The 21,537-nt window shown below is 37.7% G+C and overlaps 1 protein-coding gene across 21 annotated transcripts in view; it reads right to left on the bottom strand.

Moving 5' to 3' along the window:
• dock7 (dedicator of cytokinesis 7) overlaps positions 1–21,372 on the bottom strand; it is a 63,495-nt gene extending 42,123 nt beyond the window's left edge. For all 21 annotated transcript variants that reach the window (XM_046848089.1, XM_046848062.1, XM_046848072.1 and 18 more), the window contains exons 1-11: positions 21,281–21,372; positions 11,580–11,682; positions 6,681–6,856; positions 4,158–4,226; positions 3,195–3,324; positions 2,806–3,018; positions 1,451–1,536; positions 1,269–1,335; positions 755–904; positions 341–421; positions 65–227 (exon numbers count right to left, since the gene is read on the bottom strand). In XM_046848089.1, the coding sequence (XP_046704045.1) occupies positions 65–227; positions 341–421; positions 755–904; positions 1,269–1,335; positions 1,451–1,536; positions 2,806–3,018; positions 3,195–3,324; positions 4,158–4,226; positions 6,681–6,856; positions 11,580–11,682; positions 21,281–21,318 (1,276 nt within the window). In that variant the 5' untranslated portion in view covers positions 21,319–21,372. The remainder of the gene's footprint in view (positions 1–64; positions 228–340; positions 422–754; positions 905–1,268; positions 1,336–1,450; positions 1,537–2,805; positions 3,019–3,194; positions 3,325–4,157; positions 4,227–6,680; positions 6,857–11,579; positions 11,683–21,280) is intronic.
• Between the last annotated feature and the right edge of the window lie 165 nt (positions 21,373–21,537).

Below are 21,537 nucleotides of genomic sequence, written 5' to 3'. Positions count from 1 at the left end.
GCTGAGTATAAAGCCAGTTCATTTTACAATTAAATAAATTGTATAAATAAATAAACAGGCTGACCTGGGAGACCCATTTCCAGCTCAGTGTCCCTCTCCAGACTGCCTGCACTGTTGACTATATTCATTAGATGGATGGCGGTCCAAGCGAAGGGCATCCTGTAGCGACCGAGCCTCTGGCAGAACTGCTCCGACTGAGTACGCAGCTTCTCCAGTTTTTCTTTATTCTACAAATAAATGTTCACGAGTAAAACTAACAAATGGAAAAAAACATCTCCTGTTTACATGAACACAAAGAGGGGATGATGAAGTATATGGATTTATTTATAAAAACTCTTACTTTTGCAGCATCTGACTCCTTAAAGACCATGTAAGGCTCGGCACATTCTCCGATGTCCCCCTGCTGAAGAACTTTTTCAAGCTACACACACAGAACGAGAAAATAAAATTGAACAAGACGACTCAAACCTGCTTTGTATTTCAACCTTCATTTCTGTCCAATATTTCCAATATATCTGTTGACAAAGATAGAAAGAAACTAAACATACTTTTATCTTAATTAAACTAAATAGTCATATTAGCAAATAGTTATTTTAAGTGGAACATTTTAACTACAACAAAGCAAAATAATTTCCATTACACTATAGTCAAATTGTATACTCAGTTCTGATTGGACAGAAGGTCTAGGCAGATAACTTAAAATCCATTGTGGTCAGGCAAGACGAGATGAGACAAAACGTGGAGAGACGCAAACCTTTATAACCAGGAAGACGTCTTGAGAGGGGTAGGTGATGGAGAAGACGGCGGAGCGGGCCAAGGTGGAGATAGCAGCTGTCTGGATATGTGGACGCAGCATGGATTTGGTCTGCTCTGAGTTCAGGTCAAAGAAAAAGTTTTCTGATATCTGAAGAGAAAAATATAGAACAATACAACAATGAATACAGAAAAATCTGAAATGCAGCCTACTGTTTGGCTTCTTATAAATGGTGACTGTTGCCCTCTAGTGGTAGACTACAGAGACGCACAATGATCAAATATGCTTTTAAGATTACTTTAAAAACTACATAAGAATTAACGGATACAGTGGGGGAAATCATTATTTGATCCACTGCTGCTTTTGTCAGTTTACCCCCTTACAAACAATATAAAATATCATACAGTAACATTGACTTTTGAATGCAACACTTAATAACCTGGGATATGATAACAGCGATTCTTGTGCAAAATTCCTAACGTTTTTAATCAAAAGCACAGGTATAATAGCTAACCTTTTTCTTTTCCTTGACATCATATAAAGCCAAACTTGCAAATATTGGCTCGATCTCGATCTCAAACCTTTACAGGGAGAAAAAATAAATAAATAAATAAATAAAAAAAAGAGTCAGTGGAAGGCAGGAAGCAATATTGTGCTAGAGAACTTGATCTTTTAAACACACTCTGCTGCACTTACTTTAGGGACAAGCATTTCACAAGAAGTCTCTGGCCAAAGTGCTCTTTGGGAACATCAGGAACACAGTGACGCTCGATCGGCTCCTCCTAAAATACAAAACAGCTATGTAGTAAATACTTATGACACATTATCAAGTATAGAGTATGATTTTTTTTTTTTTTTTAATAATCCTTGAAATCAGCAATAGCAGCAAATTGGTAGATTAACAGGTCGTATAGCTACAATTTCTTACAACCTCTGATGATACATAGCTTACAGTAAGTTCAGTTAAGTTTAGTTACAGAAAGGTCGGTTTGTTAATCAACAAAACCAAACAGTTAGTGACGTAGTGACGGATAAACGGAAGGACATTTATTGTCTTTGCATAGTACATTTTTGAGAAGTACAGGTAAATGGTTCTAAGGCAATGAAGAAAATTTGCAGACACTGTTGTAAATGAAAAACAAGTAGAAGATTATAAGGTTATGGCATTAAAAAGTTTTATACTTATAAAAATTATACTTTATATTATTATTACAGCAAAGTGAAATTCTTTCTTCGTATATCCCAGCGATGTTAGAAAGCCGGAGTCAGAACACAAGGCCCCAAGAGTGGCAGCTTGAAGATACAGGTGCTTAAACCCCCGACTTTTTGATCAATAAACCAGAGCCTTGACCACTAAGCTACCACTTCCCCACAATCAGCATGTATACCGACCGGGCATGACATTATGACATTATAAGTGGTGAAGTGAATAACACTGATTAACTCATCATGGCACCTGTTAGGAGGTGGGATATATTAGGCATCAAGTGACCATTTTGTCCTGAAAGTTGATGAGTTAGAATCAGGAAAAATGGGCGAAATTTGAGTAAGGATTTGAGCGAGATTGACGAGAGCCAAATTGTGACGTCTAGACACGACTGGGTCAGAGCATCTTCAAAACTGCAGCTCTTGTGGGATGTTCCTAGTCTGCAGTGGTCAGTATCTATCAAAAGTGGTCCAATGAAGGAACAGTGGTGAATCGGCGAAGGGGTCATGGGCGGTCGAAGCTCATTGATGCACTTGTGAAGCGAATGCTGGTCCGATCCAACAGACAAGCAACTGTAGCTCAAATAACTGAAGAAGTTAAAGCTGCTAATGCTCGAAGGGTCAGGACTGTTTTGGCAGCAAATGGTGGACCAACACAATAGTAGGCAAGTGGTCATAATGTTATAACAGATCGGTGGCCAGACAGTAATGCCTGGTCAGTATAATAACTACTGCTTCCCAGTGGAAATAAAAAAATAGGCGAACAATAAACATCCACAAGTTACTGCAAGTTTAGTGTAGGTATTTGCATTAATAACCGTGGTGTAACAGAGCCTCAAACACACCTCGTCGAGTGCCGGGTGCAGGGCAAAGAGCTCTCGGTGTCGTTTGGCTTTGCGTTGCTCCTCGTTGTGCCGGTCGATCTCCTCGTTTGGCACTCTGTCCAGCAAGTGTGGGAGTAAAGAGTCAGGCTGGGAGTTCTTCAGATCGAATATACTGCAAGCCCAGCTACCGCGAGGAGTGTCATCTATGGACATGGACCTGCGCTTTAGGTCATCCTACAAAACACACACACACACACACACACACACACACACACACACACACACACACACACACACACACAATCAATCAATTAGCCAAGCTAGTGCTCTAGTCATTTCAGTTTAATAACTCTCTATTCACACTCATGGTAAATGAAAACTCCAGCTCAGTGTGTGTGGAAATGTTTTACCTGATCGTCCTGATAGCTGCTGGGGTCAGGAAGCTCATCTGACTCAAACACTTGCTTGGGTAAACCTCTCTGCCTCTCCTTCTGCTTGTCCAGCGTGTTGGGGTTAAAGCCGGTGCCCAGCTTATGATACCTGTGCCACCAGTTAATGCCATTTATTAGACAACTTGAAATATAAGAAACAACTTTTACCTCAGACTGTTACCAAGAAATTATGCTGAGAATTCTACATTTCTTGAACAAATGTCATTCTATCCACAATTACACACATTCTTGCTAACACCATGGTTTCAATCTGTTTTCAGTACCTGTGGGGAACCAGTAACTAAAAAAACAAGCACAACCTCTGAACCGCTGTTCAACACATAAATAAATTATGTTAAATGTTTCCTACTGCACTGGAGGGTGCCGTGCACTGCAGTTTCTAATCACAGGCTGAACTGTGTGGTGCAATTTAGATTAGAGGAAACCTCTTACGCTAACACAATGTAGGCTTTGTGATCCTCAATCCTGGTGATTTGGTAATAAACAACCCTGTAACTGTGGCCTGTACTGCTCTTCCAGAACCCAGACTATTAAAAGCGCTGTACAAAATACATGTAATCTATAACTAAACACTGTAGGTATAATAACAGTAGAATAAAAACAATAACAATCTAATCTTATGTATTTACCATTAATTATTCTCAAATAGCATAGACACAGAGCGGAATAAAGTGCAATGCATTACAAGTCACTTTCTGAGAAAATTAGGTGGAAGGAAATACAATGAAGAAAGTGAAAACAGGATGGGAACGTGCTCAAGTACGCCAAAAGATTAAACCTTAATAAGCAAACACTGTTATATTGAATATTTTTGTTTTACTAGTTTGACTTGTGGAACGTATGTCATCTGTCAAATCTCCATAAACAATAAATACAACTTTTCATAAAGCAAGCCAAAGTTGAGGAATCTGGGTGTCTTACTTGCGGTTGACGATGGCCCAATCCTCAGTGTAGGATCTGATACAGTCACGGACATGTGCATCATTGTCACTGAAATGTGATTACAAGATTAAGTCACATGGTAATCGACATTTACTACATTTCACTGCAAGTATAAAGACAGCTGTGGGGAACTACCTCTATTAATAGTAACGCAAATTTGCTCATGGAAAAAAAGGCATTCAGAAACGGGCACAAACGCTCGTACATTTTTACTTAATGTGCATAATGTGGATGTGAAATATTAAGGAAATACAGATCTACTCCCACAGCATTAGCTGCAAAGGAAAATATACCTAATTAAATAATAATAAGGAAAAAAAACGAGTTAAGCTAGCATGACTGGGTTATAGGCCATGAAATAAAAGCAAGGAGAAAGCGGCTTAAGTATGTGAGTGTCAGACAGGAAATGGAGGAGTTCCCCTCCATGCTTAAGTATAATACGCAGGCATTGTAATAAACAACAGCAGACAGCGTGGGAAGCTGAAAAAAGACCCATGTACTGAATTATACCAAACCCCAGAAAGACAAAATATGGGATAAATCCTCTGCAAGTCTTTTCAACCAAGAATGCTGTACGTCTCATTACTTGGGGTTATATGGTAAAATTATACTTTTAATGTAGCATTTAATTAAAACCACTTTGCTATTTAGTGTATTATCAATTTTTTATTATTATTTATATTTTTAAATATATACGCGGACTATGATGTTTGCGGATGATATTGGGATTTGTGGTGAGATTAGGGAGCAGGTTGAGAAGAGCCTGGAGAGGTGGAGGTACACGAGTTAAAGTCAGTAGGAGTAAGACAGAGTACATGTGTGTGAATGAGAGAGAGGGCAGTGAAGTGGTGCGGTTGCAGGGAGAAGAGGTGAAGGTGGAGGAGTTCAGGTACCTGGGATCAACAGTGCAAAGAGTGAGTTGAAGTGAAGAAAAGAGTGCAGGCAGGGTGGAGTGGGTGGAGAAGAGTGATAGCAGGAGTGATTTGTGATAGAAGGGTATCTGCAAGAGTGAAAGGGAAAGTTTATAGGACTGTGGTGAGACCTAGGATGTTGTATGGTTTAGAGACAGTGGCATTGAGTAAAAGACAGGAGGTGGAGCTGGAGGGAGCAGAGCTGAAGATGTTGAGGTTTTCGTTGGAAATGACGACGATGGACAGGATTAAAAAGGAGTTAATTAGAGGGACAGTGAATGTAGGATGTTTTGGAGACATGGTGAGGGAGACGAGATTGAAATGGTTTGGACATGTGCAGAGGAGGGACATGGGGTATATCAGTAGGAGAATACTGAGGATGGAGCCACTAAGAAGGAGAAAAAGAGGAAGGCCAAGGAGGAGGTTTATGAATGTGGTGAGGGAAGACATGCAGGTAGTTTGGTGTAGAGGACAGGGGGGTATGGAGACGGATGATCCCCTATGGCGACCCCTATCGGGAGCAGCCGAAAGAAGAAGAAGATATTTATAAATATATAAAATGCTCTTTTTGTTAATATGCAATAAACTATGTAAATGTTAAAAACACCCAAGAATTGGGCAGTGACTGACTGAAATTTTAGAACTTATGCAAGATGGACAACTGGAGAGTAGATGACAGCAGAGTGTTTCACACCAACAGTGAAACGTGGAGGTGGAAACTAAATGATTTGGGTTGCTTTAGAGCCGGGAAGTTTGGAGACCTTTTCTGGGTGAAAGTAATCTTGAACCAATATGGCTACCATTCCATAATTCAGTGTCATGCAATTATATCTGGATTGCGTCTAGTCAGAACCAACTTCACCATACACCAAGACTATGACCCAAAGCATACGTACAAGCTCTGTAAACCTTATTTAGAAAATACGCTGGACTGCAAGGTCAGAAAGTAACATCGATTGTAGTAGAATTGTTAGTGATGGTATAATTAGTAGTTACTGCTTGAGCTTTGGTATCAGTATCATTAGTTGCAGTAGTGGTGGTATTGGTAGGGGCAGTAATAGTATCAGTAGAGGTACTGGAAGTACTAATGTTGGTAGCAGTAGTAGTAGTTATAGTAGTATTGGTAGTAGCAATAATATTGGGGTGGTATTAGTAATAATATAATTAATGATAGTAGCAATAGTATTCGTAGTGGTAGTCGTACTGGAAGTGGCAGAGTAATAGTGGTAGTTGCAGTGATATTAGTGGAAGTAGCAGGAGGAGGAGGAAGAGAAAGAGAAGTGCTAAAAGTACTAGTAATAGTAGTATTGTAGTGAAAGGAATTGTGTTACTTGTGGTAGTAATAGGTTTTGTTTTCTTCCAATTTTGCTCCGCTGATTTTTTTGTCTTTTATTTGTGGGATATTTTCTATATAAATGCTATATAATCCAAACTTTTGTTCCAGCATGCAACGTTGCGAAATCTGGAAATGTTCAAGAGGAATTAAAACTGCATTTAATTTTACTACTCATCTCCATCGGTGTCTCAGCCACCAAAAAATCGGCAAACCACCTCACAGTACACTGGATATAAACACACATCACATGCTCACCCTTCATCTGGCACTGCCTGACCCAGTGTCCGGCACTCTCTGGGGGTGTAAGTGACTTCTATATCATCGGGAGGAAACTCGATGAGGTCTCTCAGAGGTCCTGACTCAATAATTGGTGGATGAGTGATCAAATACTCTTCAAAGTCCACTGGCTCCACAGCATCAGTTAATGGCACCTACAGGTAGACAGGAATGGGTGGGAGGTGGAAGTTAAAACAGATTAAAATGTGTATACAGTATGTTTAGCATCATCCCTTTTTTTTTTTTTTTTTTGTTTCTCCAGTTAATTTGTGCTGAGCAAGTTTTTGTTTAATGACATTTGAGGTTATTAAATTTGTTATATCAATACTAAATCACATTTTTATGTTAGCTTAGCCTGTTGGTTTGCCATTTGAGTGATTGCTTTTATTATCTGCATTTCTTTCAATAAATATTTGTCTGTAAAATCATTTTCTGTAACAGCCTTTCAGCACTTCCATTTTTGAGACTCTCGACACTTTATCCAGCAATTGCAGCTTTTGACATATTTTTTAGAATAAATACAAATAAAAATAGTGTTTGAATAACTACATGCATGTGACCTTATATAAATTCTGCCTGATTTTGATCTTTAAATTTGAGCTATCAATTAAAATTTGATTGAATGCAGTCTCTGGGATGGGGTTTTTATATATATATATATATATATATATATATATATATATATATATATATATATACACAGTGAGGAAAATAAGTATTTGAACACCCTGCTATTTTGCAAGTTCTCCCACTTAGAAATCATGGAGGGGTCTGAAATTGTCATCGTAGGTGCATGTCCACTGTTAGAGACATAATCTAAAAAAAGAAATCCAGAAATCACAATATATGATTTTTAAACTATTTATTTGTATGATACAGCTGCAAATAAGTATTTGAACACCTGTCTATCAGCTAGAATTCTGACCCTCAAAGACCTGTTAGTCTGCCTTTAAAATGTCCACCTCCACTACATTTATTATCCTAAATTAGATGCACCTGTTTGAGGTCGTTAGCTGCATAAAGACACCTGTCCACCCCATACAATCAGTAAGAATCCAACTACTAACATGGCCAAGACCAAACAGCTGTCCAAAGACACTAGAGACAAAATTGTACATCTCCACAAGGCTGGAAAGGGCTACGGGGAAATTGCCAAGCAGCTTGGTGAAAAAAGGTCCACTGTTGGAGCAATCATTAGAAAATGGAAGAAGCTAAACATGACTGTCAATCTTCCTCAGACTGGGGCTCCATGCAAGATCTCACCTTGTGGGGTCTCAATGATCCTAAGGAAGGTGAGAAATCAGCCCAGAACTACACTGGAGGACCTGAAAAGAGCTTGGACCACCGTTTCCAAGGTTACTGTTGGTAATACACCAAGACGTCATGGTTTGAAATCATGCATGGCACGGAAGGTTCCCCTGCTTAAACCAGCACATGTCCAGGCACGTCTTAAGTTTGCCAATGACCATTTGGATGATCCAGAGGAGTCATGGGAAAAAGTCATGTGGTCAGATGAGACCAAAATAAAACTTTTGTGTCATAATTCCACTAAACGTGTTTGGAGGAAGAAGAATGATGAGTACCATCCCAAGAACACCATCCCTAATGTGAAGCATGGGGGTGGTAGCATCATGCTTTGGGGGTGTTTTTCTGCACATGGGACAGGGCGACTGCACTGTATTAAGGAGAGGATGACCAGGGCCATGTATTGCGAGATTTTGGGGAACAACCTCCTTCCCTCAGTTAGAGCATTGAAGATGGGTCGAGGCTGGGTCTTCCAACATGACAATGACCCGAAGCACACAGCCAGGATAACCAAGGAGTGGCTCTGTAAGAAGCATATCAAGGTTCTGGCATAGCCTAGCCAGTCTCCAGACCTAAACCCAATAGAGAATCTTTGGAGGGAGCTCAAACTCCGTGTTTCTCAGCGACAGGCCAGAAACCTGACTGATCTAGAGAAGATCTGTGTGGAGGAGTGGGCCAAAATCCCTCCTGCAGTGTGTGCAAACCTGGTGAAAAACTACAGGAAACGTTTGACCTCTGTAATTGCAAACAAAGGCTACTGTACCAAATATTAACATTGACTTTCTCAGGTGTTCAAATATTTATTTGCAGCTGTATCATACAAATAAATAGTAAAAAATAATCATACATTGTGATTTCTGGATTTTTTTTTTTTAGATTATGTCTCTCACAGTGGACATGCACCTACGATGACAATTTCAGACCCCTCCATGATTTCTAAGTGGGAGAACTTGCAAAATAGCAGGGTGTTCAAATACTTATTTTCCTCACTGTAGCTAAAACAAACCGTAGTAATTTCATTAAAATTTCTCTGGTACATTGGTTACAGCTTTTGAGCTGAAGATCAGAAGTTCAGGTGTTCAAATCCCAGCACCGCCAAGCTGTACAGTTATATCCTGTCTCAACTGTGAGTCGGTTTGAATTGAAATGCCAGCCAAATGCACATAGCTTGAGGGGAGCTGTCCTTTAACTGGCACATTATCACACCTGAATAAATAAGGGTGTGTTTTAGCTAAATATGATATGAGGGTAAATTATGGTTTACACACACACACAAAAAAAAGTCATGAATCGCATTTACGTTTATAACATGCACTTGTTTCGTTACTGTGTAAACTTTGATGAGTAACAGGCATCCTTCATCCTTCAATCTTACATTCCAGTGCTCATGTGTTCTATAATGTTTAAAGACTATAATCACACTCTAGATATCACCCAAATAAGGATGGGTTCCCTTTTGAGTCTGGTTCCTCTCAAGGTTTCTTCCTCATAACATCTAAAAAAGTTTTTCCTTGCCACAGTCACCACGGCTGCTCATCAGGGATAAATACACAACTTTCACCTTAACTTAAATTCTGTAAAGCTGCTTTGAGACAATGTCTGTTGTGAAAAGCGCTATAGAAATAAACTTGACTTTAAAAAGTATAATTACCAGTGGTGGACAGTAATGAAGTAAATGTAATGTGTAACAGTTCTTAACCTGTTGGCCTTTGGCACAGATTTTGGGACTCGGAGCTGAAAATACCCTACCTAACTTTAAATGTTAACAGTTCCTGATAAAAGTGGGCTACATACACAAAACAAATATATTTAAAAAGAACACACTTTGACCTTCAAAACCTATAAAATCGTATAAAACTGTAAAGGGAGATATATTGTAACTTACAGATGTAAAATAGCATCTCCATGCAGATCTCCAAGTCTCTGTTGTTACTCCACCCCAACGAATATTTTCCACATCGCTGCCTTTTTTTTTTTTTTTGCAAATCTCCGATAAACAACTTTTTTGACTATCCATTTTTTTCTTTGCTTTCTGTTTTTGTAAACAAAGTCCAGTTTGCACGCGTTACAAACAGCTGGTTGTGCGAAAACAACGGAGAGCTGCATCACTCCCTGGTTCGTCACTCCACGTGCTGCTTCGGCCAGTAAGAGTTTATAAAGACTAATAAAACTAAGACTCATAACACGTGGGGAATAAAATCCTTTCATATATCGTTAGAATCCTGCACTTACTGGCTACATTTTCCATCAGTCATTTTGTTTCCATAATGCTACTGGCTGGAAATAAAAGGTTTGAAATGATAGGTGGTGCATAATAAAAACACCTATAGTGGAGACTCAACCCAAGATTCCGCCTCTTTTACTTTATTTATTTATTTATTTATTTTGTGGTCTTATTTTGTAACACTATATTCTACCAGCCATATTTGGGTTTTTTTACCAGCAAGATGTCGTTTTTTTATGCGAAAGTTATTTCGAAATATGTAAACACAAAAACCAGCCGAAGTTCTGTGACATAAACAAAAGAATAAACATCTAAATTACAACACTATTGTTTGTTTGGAGCAGAAATGCTTTACAGCATGTTGTTTACTGGACCCTTATCTTTCCTAATAAACCGGGATTAGCAGCAGCGGATGTGTTTGTGACTCGTTATTACAATAATAATATAAAGTAGTGCATTTATGCATGTAGTTGTTGTGTACTGCTTACACACATTCAGCAAATACCTTCGTTTTACGTTTTCCATTGAAAACCAGTGATCTGAAATCGCTGCTTAAGGCATAGAGTGGGTGTGGCGCTGACAACTAAGGGGTTGAATAGGTTCTTCGTGTATCTGTATTATATTAAATGATTTCCATTTGGGAATATTTTTTCTTTAACTTTACATTTCAAAGTTTACATTTCAAATATTTTACTTCTCAACTTCATTTTGTGAAATCAGTCGTTTGTTTTTTATTTATGAGTAGATAACAGGTCAAACATGCAGCAATCCACCAATCAGGGAAGAGCGCGCTCTGTTTTGAACAGTTCAGCGTTGGTTCAAAAGCAAGTATAACATTTTGAGAGTAATAAATGATGGAAGAAGCTTCTGACTTCTTTTATTTGCACAATCTTTCTGAAGTAGTTAAAAAGAAGATTTTGGACTCGTGATCATTTTAATAGGTACGATTCAGTGTTTGACTCAATAATCTCATTCTATTAATAGATTGGTGTGCTAAGAGCAACAGTCTCTTTACACATACACGGAGATGATTAGGTCTTGTGACAAGAAAGATAATGGGAACATTACTCATAGTCATAATAAATCACAGTACTTTGGATACTTAAGTACATTTCAAAGCAAATACTTTTGTACTTTTTCCCAAGTGAAAGTTTAAAGGGAGCACTTTTACTGGAGTAATATTTAACCTACTGTATCTCTAATTTAACTCAACTACATGGTTGTGAACTTCATCCATCACTGATAAATACTAAGAACTCAAACCTAAATGTGAAAGATGGAAAAAGGGACTATTACTTCTAGAGCCTGAGGAAGTTATACATGAGTGAGTGTTGTTGGACTACACTCACCGAGTTGCTCGCTGCATTACCCCCCAGATGGAGATTTTTGAGGAGTTGAGGGGACCCTCCATACTGACCAGCGATCTGCTTCCTCACCTCAGCAGCTACAGTCCTGAACAGAAGATACAGAGTCAAGTTTTAGGTCCTGCATACAATAAAACTTCATTTTTAAATAACGATGGACTGAATCAATAAATATTTTATTCATGCCTATGACATAGCACTTTGAGGGGAGACCAAATATTCCAGATGAACACGCCTAAAATTGCTGGGAACATCCTTTAGGGTATGTACTTCTGAAAACCTACCTGCTGTAACCTACAATAGCATACAATAGGGAAGGATGTTGACTGTAATCAGGCTCGGAAACACAAAAGGTTTACACTCAATGCACTGACAAAAGGGTCTACATTCTTGATATCACTGGGATTTTTTATTTTTTTTTTAAATTAGGGTTCTTTTGTGAACTTGTGAAAGCATCAGGAAATACAACAAAACTATTTGATACAGGCATGAACTAGTTTTATGCTTAGTTGGGGCATTATATAGGCTTCATGACACTATATGGCCACCTAAATATTAGTCAGCGATATTCAAATAAACTGAAAAGAAGCCCACGTCCCACCCCTCCCCGCTTTAGACACGTTTATTAAATCATTACAGCAAAACACCTGCATCAGCAGAGCGACAGTAGAAGTTATAGCCGCTATCTAAAAATCTACTAAAGCAGCATCCCAGGGAAGAAGCTGCAAGTTTCATAAGTGTCAAGAAATATTTATTTTCAATTATTCATTGATTTTATTTTATTTTTTTATGTCTGTTCAGTTAATACCTCTTCTGGGACATATATTAAAGATTCAACTCTAATGATCACTTAGACTGTAGAAATTGGCAAGCATGCCTCAAATAATAAATAGGGATGGGACTATTCCAATAAAAGATAAACAACAATAAAGAGAAAGAACCTTTGCAAAAATCTACTAGTTTGAAATTTTTGTTTGATTAACATTTTATTTATTAAAAATGAAAGATTTTATAAATTTAAAAAAAGGATTAGTATTTGTACTAATCAGTACATCAGTATTTGTACTGTATTTGCTCTGAAAAAAGAAGAAAAAAGAAAAAAGGAGAGACCACTGCAAAATAATCAGTTTCTTGTGTTTTTTCTTACAGGTGCATGTATTGGTGAGATAAACAATTTTGTTTCATTTTTTGTGAACTGACAAAATTTCTCCCAAATTCAATATATAACTAGTTATTTAGAGTGTACATTTAAAGGAAATGACATCACATCAAAATAACCCAGGATCATGCAGTATTTACAGAGCTTTAATAACTCAAATAAAACAAAATGCAAATAATTTGTAAACAAATTGTGTTAATGCATTGGTTAAATAACATGAAGAAATCAGTATTTGGTGGAATAATCCTAACTTGCAATTACAGCTTTCATGCATTCTGGCATGCTTTCCACCATGTTTTCCACATTGCTGTTGGGTAACTTTATACCACTCTTTTTGCTTGATGGTTTGTGACCATCCATCTTCCACTTGACAACAATCCAGAGGTTTTCAATAGGGTTCAAATCTGAATTGAGCTGGCCATGACAGGGTCTTGATCTGGTGATCCTCCATCCAGACTCTCATTGATCTGGCTACATGTGTCATGGCGAATTGTCCTGTTGGAAAATTCAATCTTCTGAGTTGGGGAACATTGGCTTAGCAGAAGGAAGAAAAGTTATTCTAGAACAACCCTGTACCTGGCTTGATTCATGCGCCCTTCACAAAGACAAATCTGTCCAATTCCAGCCTTGCTAAAGCACCCCCAGATCATCACTGACCCTCCTCCATATATTACAGTTGGTGCAAGACACTGTGGGTTGTAGGCCTCTCCAAGTCTCCGTCTAACCAGAACATGACCGGGTGTCGGGCAAAGCTGAAAATTGGACAGAAAAGATTACCTCACTCAAGTCCACTACAGTCCAATTCCTGTGGTCTTATGCAAACTTTAGCCTGGCTCTTTGCTTTTCACTGATGAAGGGCTTTTTTCTGGCTTTGTATGACTTCAGCCCTGCGTGTAGAAGCCTGTTTCGAACCGTTCTTGCCGTGCACTTCACCCCAGTCTCAGTTTCTCACTATTGTAGAAAGTCAGCCTACGGTTCTTGATTGACATTCGAATAAGTTTGCAGTCACCTCGCTTTTTACTGACCCGTTTTCGGCCTCTTCCAGGCTGTAGCTTTGTTGATCCTTGTTTCTGCTGCTTGATCTTGTTTTTGTGAAATGCCGCCTTTGAAATATTAAGGATAGAAGCAACTTTCCGTTTACTGAATCCTCGTGCCAGTGAAGCTAGGATTGTGGCTTTTCTTTCTTCACTTCAACCTCTCTTCATTTCTTCAACCTCTCTTTTCACTGTTTCTGGCATGTTCAATGGTGATTTTTTAATTTCCAATTACCTCTGAAAGACTTCTAGCCTTTTTTTACCCTCCAATTGGTCACATTGCAAAAAGAGACTGTTGATTACAGCAGTGATTTAATATACACGTTTCTCTCTATTAAATAGGACTGGATTCAGATGATCACCAAATCGGAACCTCATTAAGCAGAAGGATGTGTGCTTGTGTAAAATTAAACAAAGACTGCCATTGAATGCATAGAGATGCTGATTAAGGAGTAAATTGCAGTGATCTCTTGATTTTTTTTTCCAGAGCTGTATATTGCAGATCAATATTTGCACATACTCAAGGTTTAATTTTCATCATTATAATACATGTATATCAGTGGAATCATCCTTTAACAGAAAAATAATAACAGAAATGCCCATTAATTCCATAACTGATTATCTTCTAAATTCTCATTGTTGTTGGTTAATTCACAAAAATAATAAACTTTGTTGCAGCCTTGATATAAAACCTATTACATTCTTGAACACAACTTTTTTTCCATTTACTGTCTTGAAAAACAAGTTATGCACAAAAACTTTTACGTATCTAATTGGCTGGGTGAAGATTTTGAAGAAATCTTAGCAAAAACCAATGTGACATCACTGATTAGCATTAAATTGTTACATGTATAAGACGCTAACAGGAACAATATGATGCCGTGATGTCACCACTGGTCTTTGCCGCCCAGGGTTCCTGAGACTAGCAATTTATTCACTTAACACAGTGCTCACTGTATATTAAGACCACATCTATTGCACAGGACAATCCACCCACAAACAGTAGAGGTTACAGAGTCAACACCACATGACCAGTGGCCTTGTTGATTCTGGTCAGGCTTTTATTTAGACTAAGCATTCCTTGACAAACCTGAGAAAATGAGTTTAAAGAGTATAATGTTTACTAAGGCACTGGTTAAAACCTTCGTGTTTCGTGGCATAACTGCCAGCCGAGACAGCTCCTGTACAAACCTGATTGCAAAGACAGTTAAAGCTGGAACGCAACATATGGATAAGATCTTGCGTCCAAAGTTGTGAAACAGCTTGAACCCGGAGTAAAAAATGTTCTAGTTTCATTTTTGTTCCTTGAGCTTTGCCTGGAACAAGTAACGTCTAGACGATTCATAATAGCAATGTCCATATCCATGTTCTTCTTGGCACCAAAACACGGCAAAATAAGCTGTTAAAAATAGGCTGTAGTGCAAAGTTGAGCATTTTGTCAGCATAGTATTTGTTTTATGCCTTCTGCAAAAAAAATAAATAAATAAAAAATGGAAAAAAAAATACTCGAAAATAAGGAGGCTGATTCTACAGCTTGTCAAGAGATTTTGATCACTAGGAAATAAAAAGCACTTTAAAGCCTAAAATAAGAAACGATGGGAAAAAACCCACAAAATAAAATCACACTGCAACATCAACTGAAACTGATTTAATCTTCTTATCACAAACCAGGAAAAAAAAAATACATTTACTGAATAAAAACAAAAGCCTGAGATCAGCTCAGGGGGTAACCAGAGGTCAAGACTGAACATCTTCCCCTGTCCAACTACCAGTAAAAAAATCCAATTTATGTACATGGTGGATTAAGTTACAAAGCCAACAGCATTGTGGACGACCCCACACACCCCTCACACACACACACACACTTCACTCTCCTACCATTAGGAAAGAGGTTCTGAAGTTTTCGGGCCTCACATCCAGACTGCAACATTTCAAGGCTCAAACCATCAGCCTCCTCCACACACACACTCACACACTCATCTCAATCCAATCCACCACCCATATAATATATATATTTAATCATATTATACTGTTTACATGCTGTTTTGCACCTCTCGACTGCTGCTACTGCTGTATTTGCACAACATTGTGTTTATGTTTACAAACACCGTCTTCAGTTGTCAGTCTGCACTGGTTTTTGTCTGCACTCGGTTGTACACGATGCACTTCATGTGGCGAGGACACTTACTTAAGTCCTTAACTCTGTGTTCTGTTATGTAGCTCTATGTTGTTTAATGTAGCACCAAGGTTCTGGAGGAACATTGTCTTATTTTACTGTGTACTGCAACAGCTATATATATATATATATATATATGGTAGAAATGACAATAAAAGCTTCTTGACTTGACTGAGTTAATTATTATTTTTTATTTTTTGTTTTTTTAAAATGCACTGAATACTCCTATTTCTATTAATGCAGAAAAAGCTCTGCTGCCCAAACTAACACTAGCTAAACTGCGATTAGCAACGACAGCCAGGGCATAATTATAAAGCACACTCGTATATTCAACGGGTTGAATGTAGTTACGATGCTATAAACAATTTGAGGGTAAGTTAACAAAAGGTTTCGGGGCGTGTCTATAAAATGGCTGACGTGAGTCTATCCAAATACCAACGAATTTTCTGAAGCAGATGGCAACGTTCCAGTTTGTTTTTGGTTTTTTTCCAGCTGCATAATGCATAATTATTTTTTTTCCCCACATTAATCATATTAGAAATAATTATAATCACATATTGCACCTTTAAATTCTATCTGCACGTTAGAGAAAACACACACAGAAAACTCTTCAAATTATATACGTCATGAAAAGTTAATCGAAGAAATTAGACGCTTGAGAAAAAAAATTTAATCAAATTAAAAAAACAAAACAGACACTACCACTGTTTACATACAACAGCAAATAAAAAGCATCTGAAAAAACTGCAAACACTACAATTAATTAATTACAACATGCAATAATGTTTTATTGGATTTTCTCACAGGAGTCGCTGCAGTTTACCAAAAATGGTGCGAAAAACAAAAAACATCCAGTGAGCATCAGAGGCATTCATTAAGGAAATTCACAGTAGAATGGTCAAACCGGTTCAAGCTGCTAAGGGTTCATGTGTATGGCAGCTCAAAAATGCATGAAACCTCGGTGAGCAGAAAAGTATGTCTTTGGTACAGGACAGGTCAAAAGGAGTTAGCATTAACATATAGTTGCATGTAATGTTGTGCAGCACCCAAATATTATCACTTACATTAGCAGCTGAAAAAGACTAATGAGTATTATGAAATGAACCTTTGTTTTTTCTACTTTTCCAGGTTCTTGGGCACAAATATAGTATAAATGCTGTAAAAAAAAAAAAAAAAAATCCAATACCTGAATAAAGCACAAACAGATGTAGGAAATCTGAAACATCTGACCCTCTGACAAAGAGAGTTTTAGGAATGATCACAGGGCAATCTATACACCAAAGCCACCTTTAGGTTCAGCCATATCATCGTGAAAAACTTCATACCACAAGGCCATGTGTTTCCTCTTTCTAAAGTCCATATTTTACCCTAAAAGATTACAGATCTCACTGAGTTGGGTTGCCATTAAAGCAGAACAGCTGCCCACTGATCACTAAAGGCAGACTACACTAAAATATCCACACTGTCACTGCATACAATCAGATACACCCGCACAGTTACATTCTCAAATCTTATTGGCCAAAAGGTGATCCACTATTTTTCCTCTATTCTAACAGCACATAATTAGATTAGATTAGATTAGATTAAACTTTATTGTCATTACACATGTACAAGGCAACGAAATGCAGTTTGGGTCTGAGTGTATCTAACATTAAAAAAACAATCAAACCATAATCTAACATAAAAAAAAAAAATAATTAATTAGAAATACACAATCTGGACCAAAGTTTGTTAACATCTGACCATAAGGTTTGTATTTGCTTTTTGAAAATCCCGTTTAGGGCTGCAGCTACTATATAATAATAATAATAATAATAATAATAATAATAATAATAATAATAATAATATAATTATTTTATTAATCAAGTATTTTACCAATTACTCCGTCGTTTAATCGAGTTATTCGAATAAGTACTTTTTCTTTATCAAAGCACGATACTAAACATACAAGAGAAAATAAGACGGGTCTCTAAAAATCAACAAGTAATTTGTTTCCTTTATAGAAAAATTTACGTTTTATTGCTGAAATTGCCTACAAGATTATCTGTGAAAATGAAACCCATTTAGTAGATTAAATTGCCATATTACATCAAAATGCAAATAAATAACATGAACAAATATATAAATAAAAAATCTAATACAAATATACAAAATTTCAGATTTAAAAAAAATACAGTAAATGCACTATATGGTGTTTTCTTTATATTTTAGTTTGAAATGTCTTTGGAAACCTTTTTGTCAACTTTTTCTTCACAATTACAACTTTTTCCCCTCCCAAATCTGGCTTTTTTTCCACTCGCAATGCCAACTTTTTTTCTCGTAAACGTACAACCTCCAGAGCTGATTGTTAAACAAAGCTCTCTCCAGGGATCAGATGATTAGTTTGATAACATGCGATTCTATTGATTGTAGACTATTTCATTTTCAATGTGTAAAGATTTCCGGCACTACAGAGAGGGTGACTGCAACAATTGGATTAAAAAACAGTTGGAATTGTGAGAAAGTGTCAGAACTGCGAGGAAAAAACTCGGAATTGTGGGAACAAAAAGTTGTAATTGGGAGAAAGAAAGAAAACTATCAGAATTGCGAGAAAAATACTCGGACTAGCCAGATATAAATTTGGAATTGCAAGGAAAAAAAATAAAAATAATAAAAATGCGAGATTTTTATTTTTATTTTTTTTATGTGGTGGAATTGGGGTTCCATATGAATCTCCTCACCCTCACTGTTTTCTTCCCTATTCCTCTATTATTTCATTCTGCATTGTTTACCTCCTCCAGGGTTTAGCGGGTGGTACATCAGTAATAATGGTCCATGGGAAACCACAATGCTCTATGTGTAGTTAAATGAACTAAACGAAAAGTATTCTTCAGTCCTACTATACTACACTGTATCCAAATAGTTCATTTTTTCATTTTCTTAGTAAATATTGAATTTTGAGTTTAATTTATTCTAAATAATATCGCTTAGACGCTGGCTTTTTTGGTTTGCTGGTGCAATCTGTGAATATTTCTTCCCATCTATTCTGGTGAATATGACCTCAGACCTGGAATAATCCCAGAATCGCTCCAGAATGCGAAGTCTTTGGACTGAATGTTAAAACATGCTTAGACATTCTAAATACACTGTTTTTAATGAAGCACTGCATCACCTGGAGATCTTGAAAGTCACAGCCATCCATTGAAATAAAAGAGAGCAAAATATGACTGATTTCTGTGTGGTGGGAAACAGCATAGTGACATTCCTGTCTCAGTGACACTGGCCAGTCAGCAGGTATCTGTGAGTTCTTGCGTGTATAAGAGTGTGGATAGTGCTTTTCTCAAAATTTGCCATTAGTTTATAAAAACTGAAGCTGATTGAAGCCCACCATTGAACAACTTGTATAAAAAAATATATATATTTGTCAAAATGCAAGATTATAACCATAGACTATAAGAGAACATCACTGAATTTGAAACAACCACATAATAATAATAATGAAATCGAAACTCTTAAGTACTGTCTAAAGCTTTTACAGATTGGATAATGGCATCTGAATGACACTACAACTTTTATTTGCAAACTATGTGCTTTTAAAACAATTGGACATGCACGATTCTCAAAATATAAAGCGGTGCAAAGAGAATTCCTCCTGTGCGTCAAGTTAGTATTTCACTGGTACACTATTAAGAGCAGCACATAAAGGCAATATATTTGTCTACGTCTTGAAGCTCAAACGCAAGCCCTTGCAAAATCCCACATTATCCCACTTTATAGCTGAGCTAATCCTCCCGCTACGCCACCACCGATTGGAGAGGCATCATGATGAACTGGCTGTATGTGTGGGTATTCTAAATAAATAAATAAATAAATAAATAAATAACTAACATATTTATATATTTACTGGAGTCACACGTCCAGGATTTTTAGTAACTATTGCTAGTATGCGTTTTGAGGGACTGGTTTATTCAGGGCTGATCTTTTAATCCACGGGTACCTAAAAGTTCTTGTGCACTCATGATCGTGTTATTTGTTTACATGATTTCCTTTATTTTGAACACTTTTTGGTAAGTACCAATGCATATCAATCACCCTTCAGGCCTTGCAATTTTAGAGATGCTCTGATCCAGTGGTCTCACAATCTGGTCCTTGCCAAAGTCAGCCAGATTCTTAAGCGTTCCCATTTTTCCTTCTTCCAACACGTCAATTTCAAAAACGGATTATTCACTTTGACAGGTGCCACAACATAATCACTGTTATTCATAAATATTGTATGTTTTCTGTCTTATATTCTCTCCATGTGCTGTTTTATTTCCCAGATAAGGGAAATTGATTTTATAAGGCAATGCTAAATAAATGAAACCGTATTCCAAGACAGGGCAAAAAAAAACTAGTGACAATCTATTTCTTTCTGCAAGTAATACCAAAAATTAAAACAGATTATAATAGCAGTGATGGAGATCTCCAGGATTGAAACTGGAGATTGAAACCATGTGCTGTTTTAATCTCAGATAAAAGAGGGATTGGTTTCATTAATCAGTGCTACCTGGATATAATCATATTCCAAAACTGGGCAAATCAGCAAGCTGTCAAATACACGTGAGAATCAATTTCTTTCAAAATCATTAAAAAGCAGATTATTATAGCACCGTTGATCACTGATCTAGATCTCCAGGATTGAACCTGGAACATAGAATCAGTTCATCCCAAAGGTTTTCAAAAAGGGGTTGAGGTCAGAGGTCTATCACAGGTCACTCAAGATCTGCCACTCCAACCCCATGTAAACCAGATCTTCATGCAGCTGGCTTTGTGCATTTTCATGCTGGAACAGGTTTGGATCTTCAAGTTGAACTGATCTAGGTCTGGAGGATTGAAAGGGGGAGAGAGGATCTAGATCACTACACATGGAGTAAACAGAGGAGCCAGAGCCCTGCAGTTCTCTGTGCATCAATCATGTTCTTGGCAGCCATCATTTTGCAGGATTTCCCTCTGAATAAAGAAGCACAGCATGCTCCTGTGGTTCAAGCTACACCATGGAGTATTCCCGTGAAGAATGTTCTGTTTTTTTTATATATAGAAGCGGGCAGAAACCTGTGCGAGGGCACAACGCCATCATTCCGTGTGGTTTGGGTGGGTCACTGGGGCATCTCTGACAACAACAGCGCTAACGCTAACGCTAGCTACCCGTAAACCGACCAACCTTCTCTAGGCCTTCGGTTAGCACCGGTTAACACCCGCGGAAGGCAGCCGCCCAACGGGGACTAGCCAAAGAGCAAAGAAACGACGCCGAACGACAATATAATATACATTTAGAAACCCGCCATGTGAAGGGTCTTACCTGCTTATTTTCTGAGCGAAGGCGCGGCGCTCAGCCATTGCCGCGACCGCTGACTGCTGCTGCTACTCCGAATCCCAAACGCGATCCGGTCCCTGTGTGTGAGGGAGAGAGAAACAGAGGGGGATAAAACGGGAGGAAAAAACGGATAAAAAATACCGTAAAACACATAAAAGAAGCGCAGAGCCTTCACCGAACCTCCAAATAAAACCCCAGGTCGCGAGCTAATCTTAGTTTAATTAATACACAATTATTTATGA

The sequence above is a fragment of the Silurus meridionalis genome, chromosome 1 (assembly GCF_014805685.1).
Source record: "Silurus meridionalis isolate SWU-2019-XX chromosome 1, ASM1480568v1, whole genome shotgun sequence".
Classification (NCBI taxonomy): Eukaryota; Metazoa; Chordata; class Actinopteri; order Siluriformes; family Siluridae; genus Silurus; species Silurus meridionalis.
The sequence above is the reverse complement of the archived record's forward strand: the minus strand, read 5'-3'. Positions and strand labels throughout refer to the sequence as shown.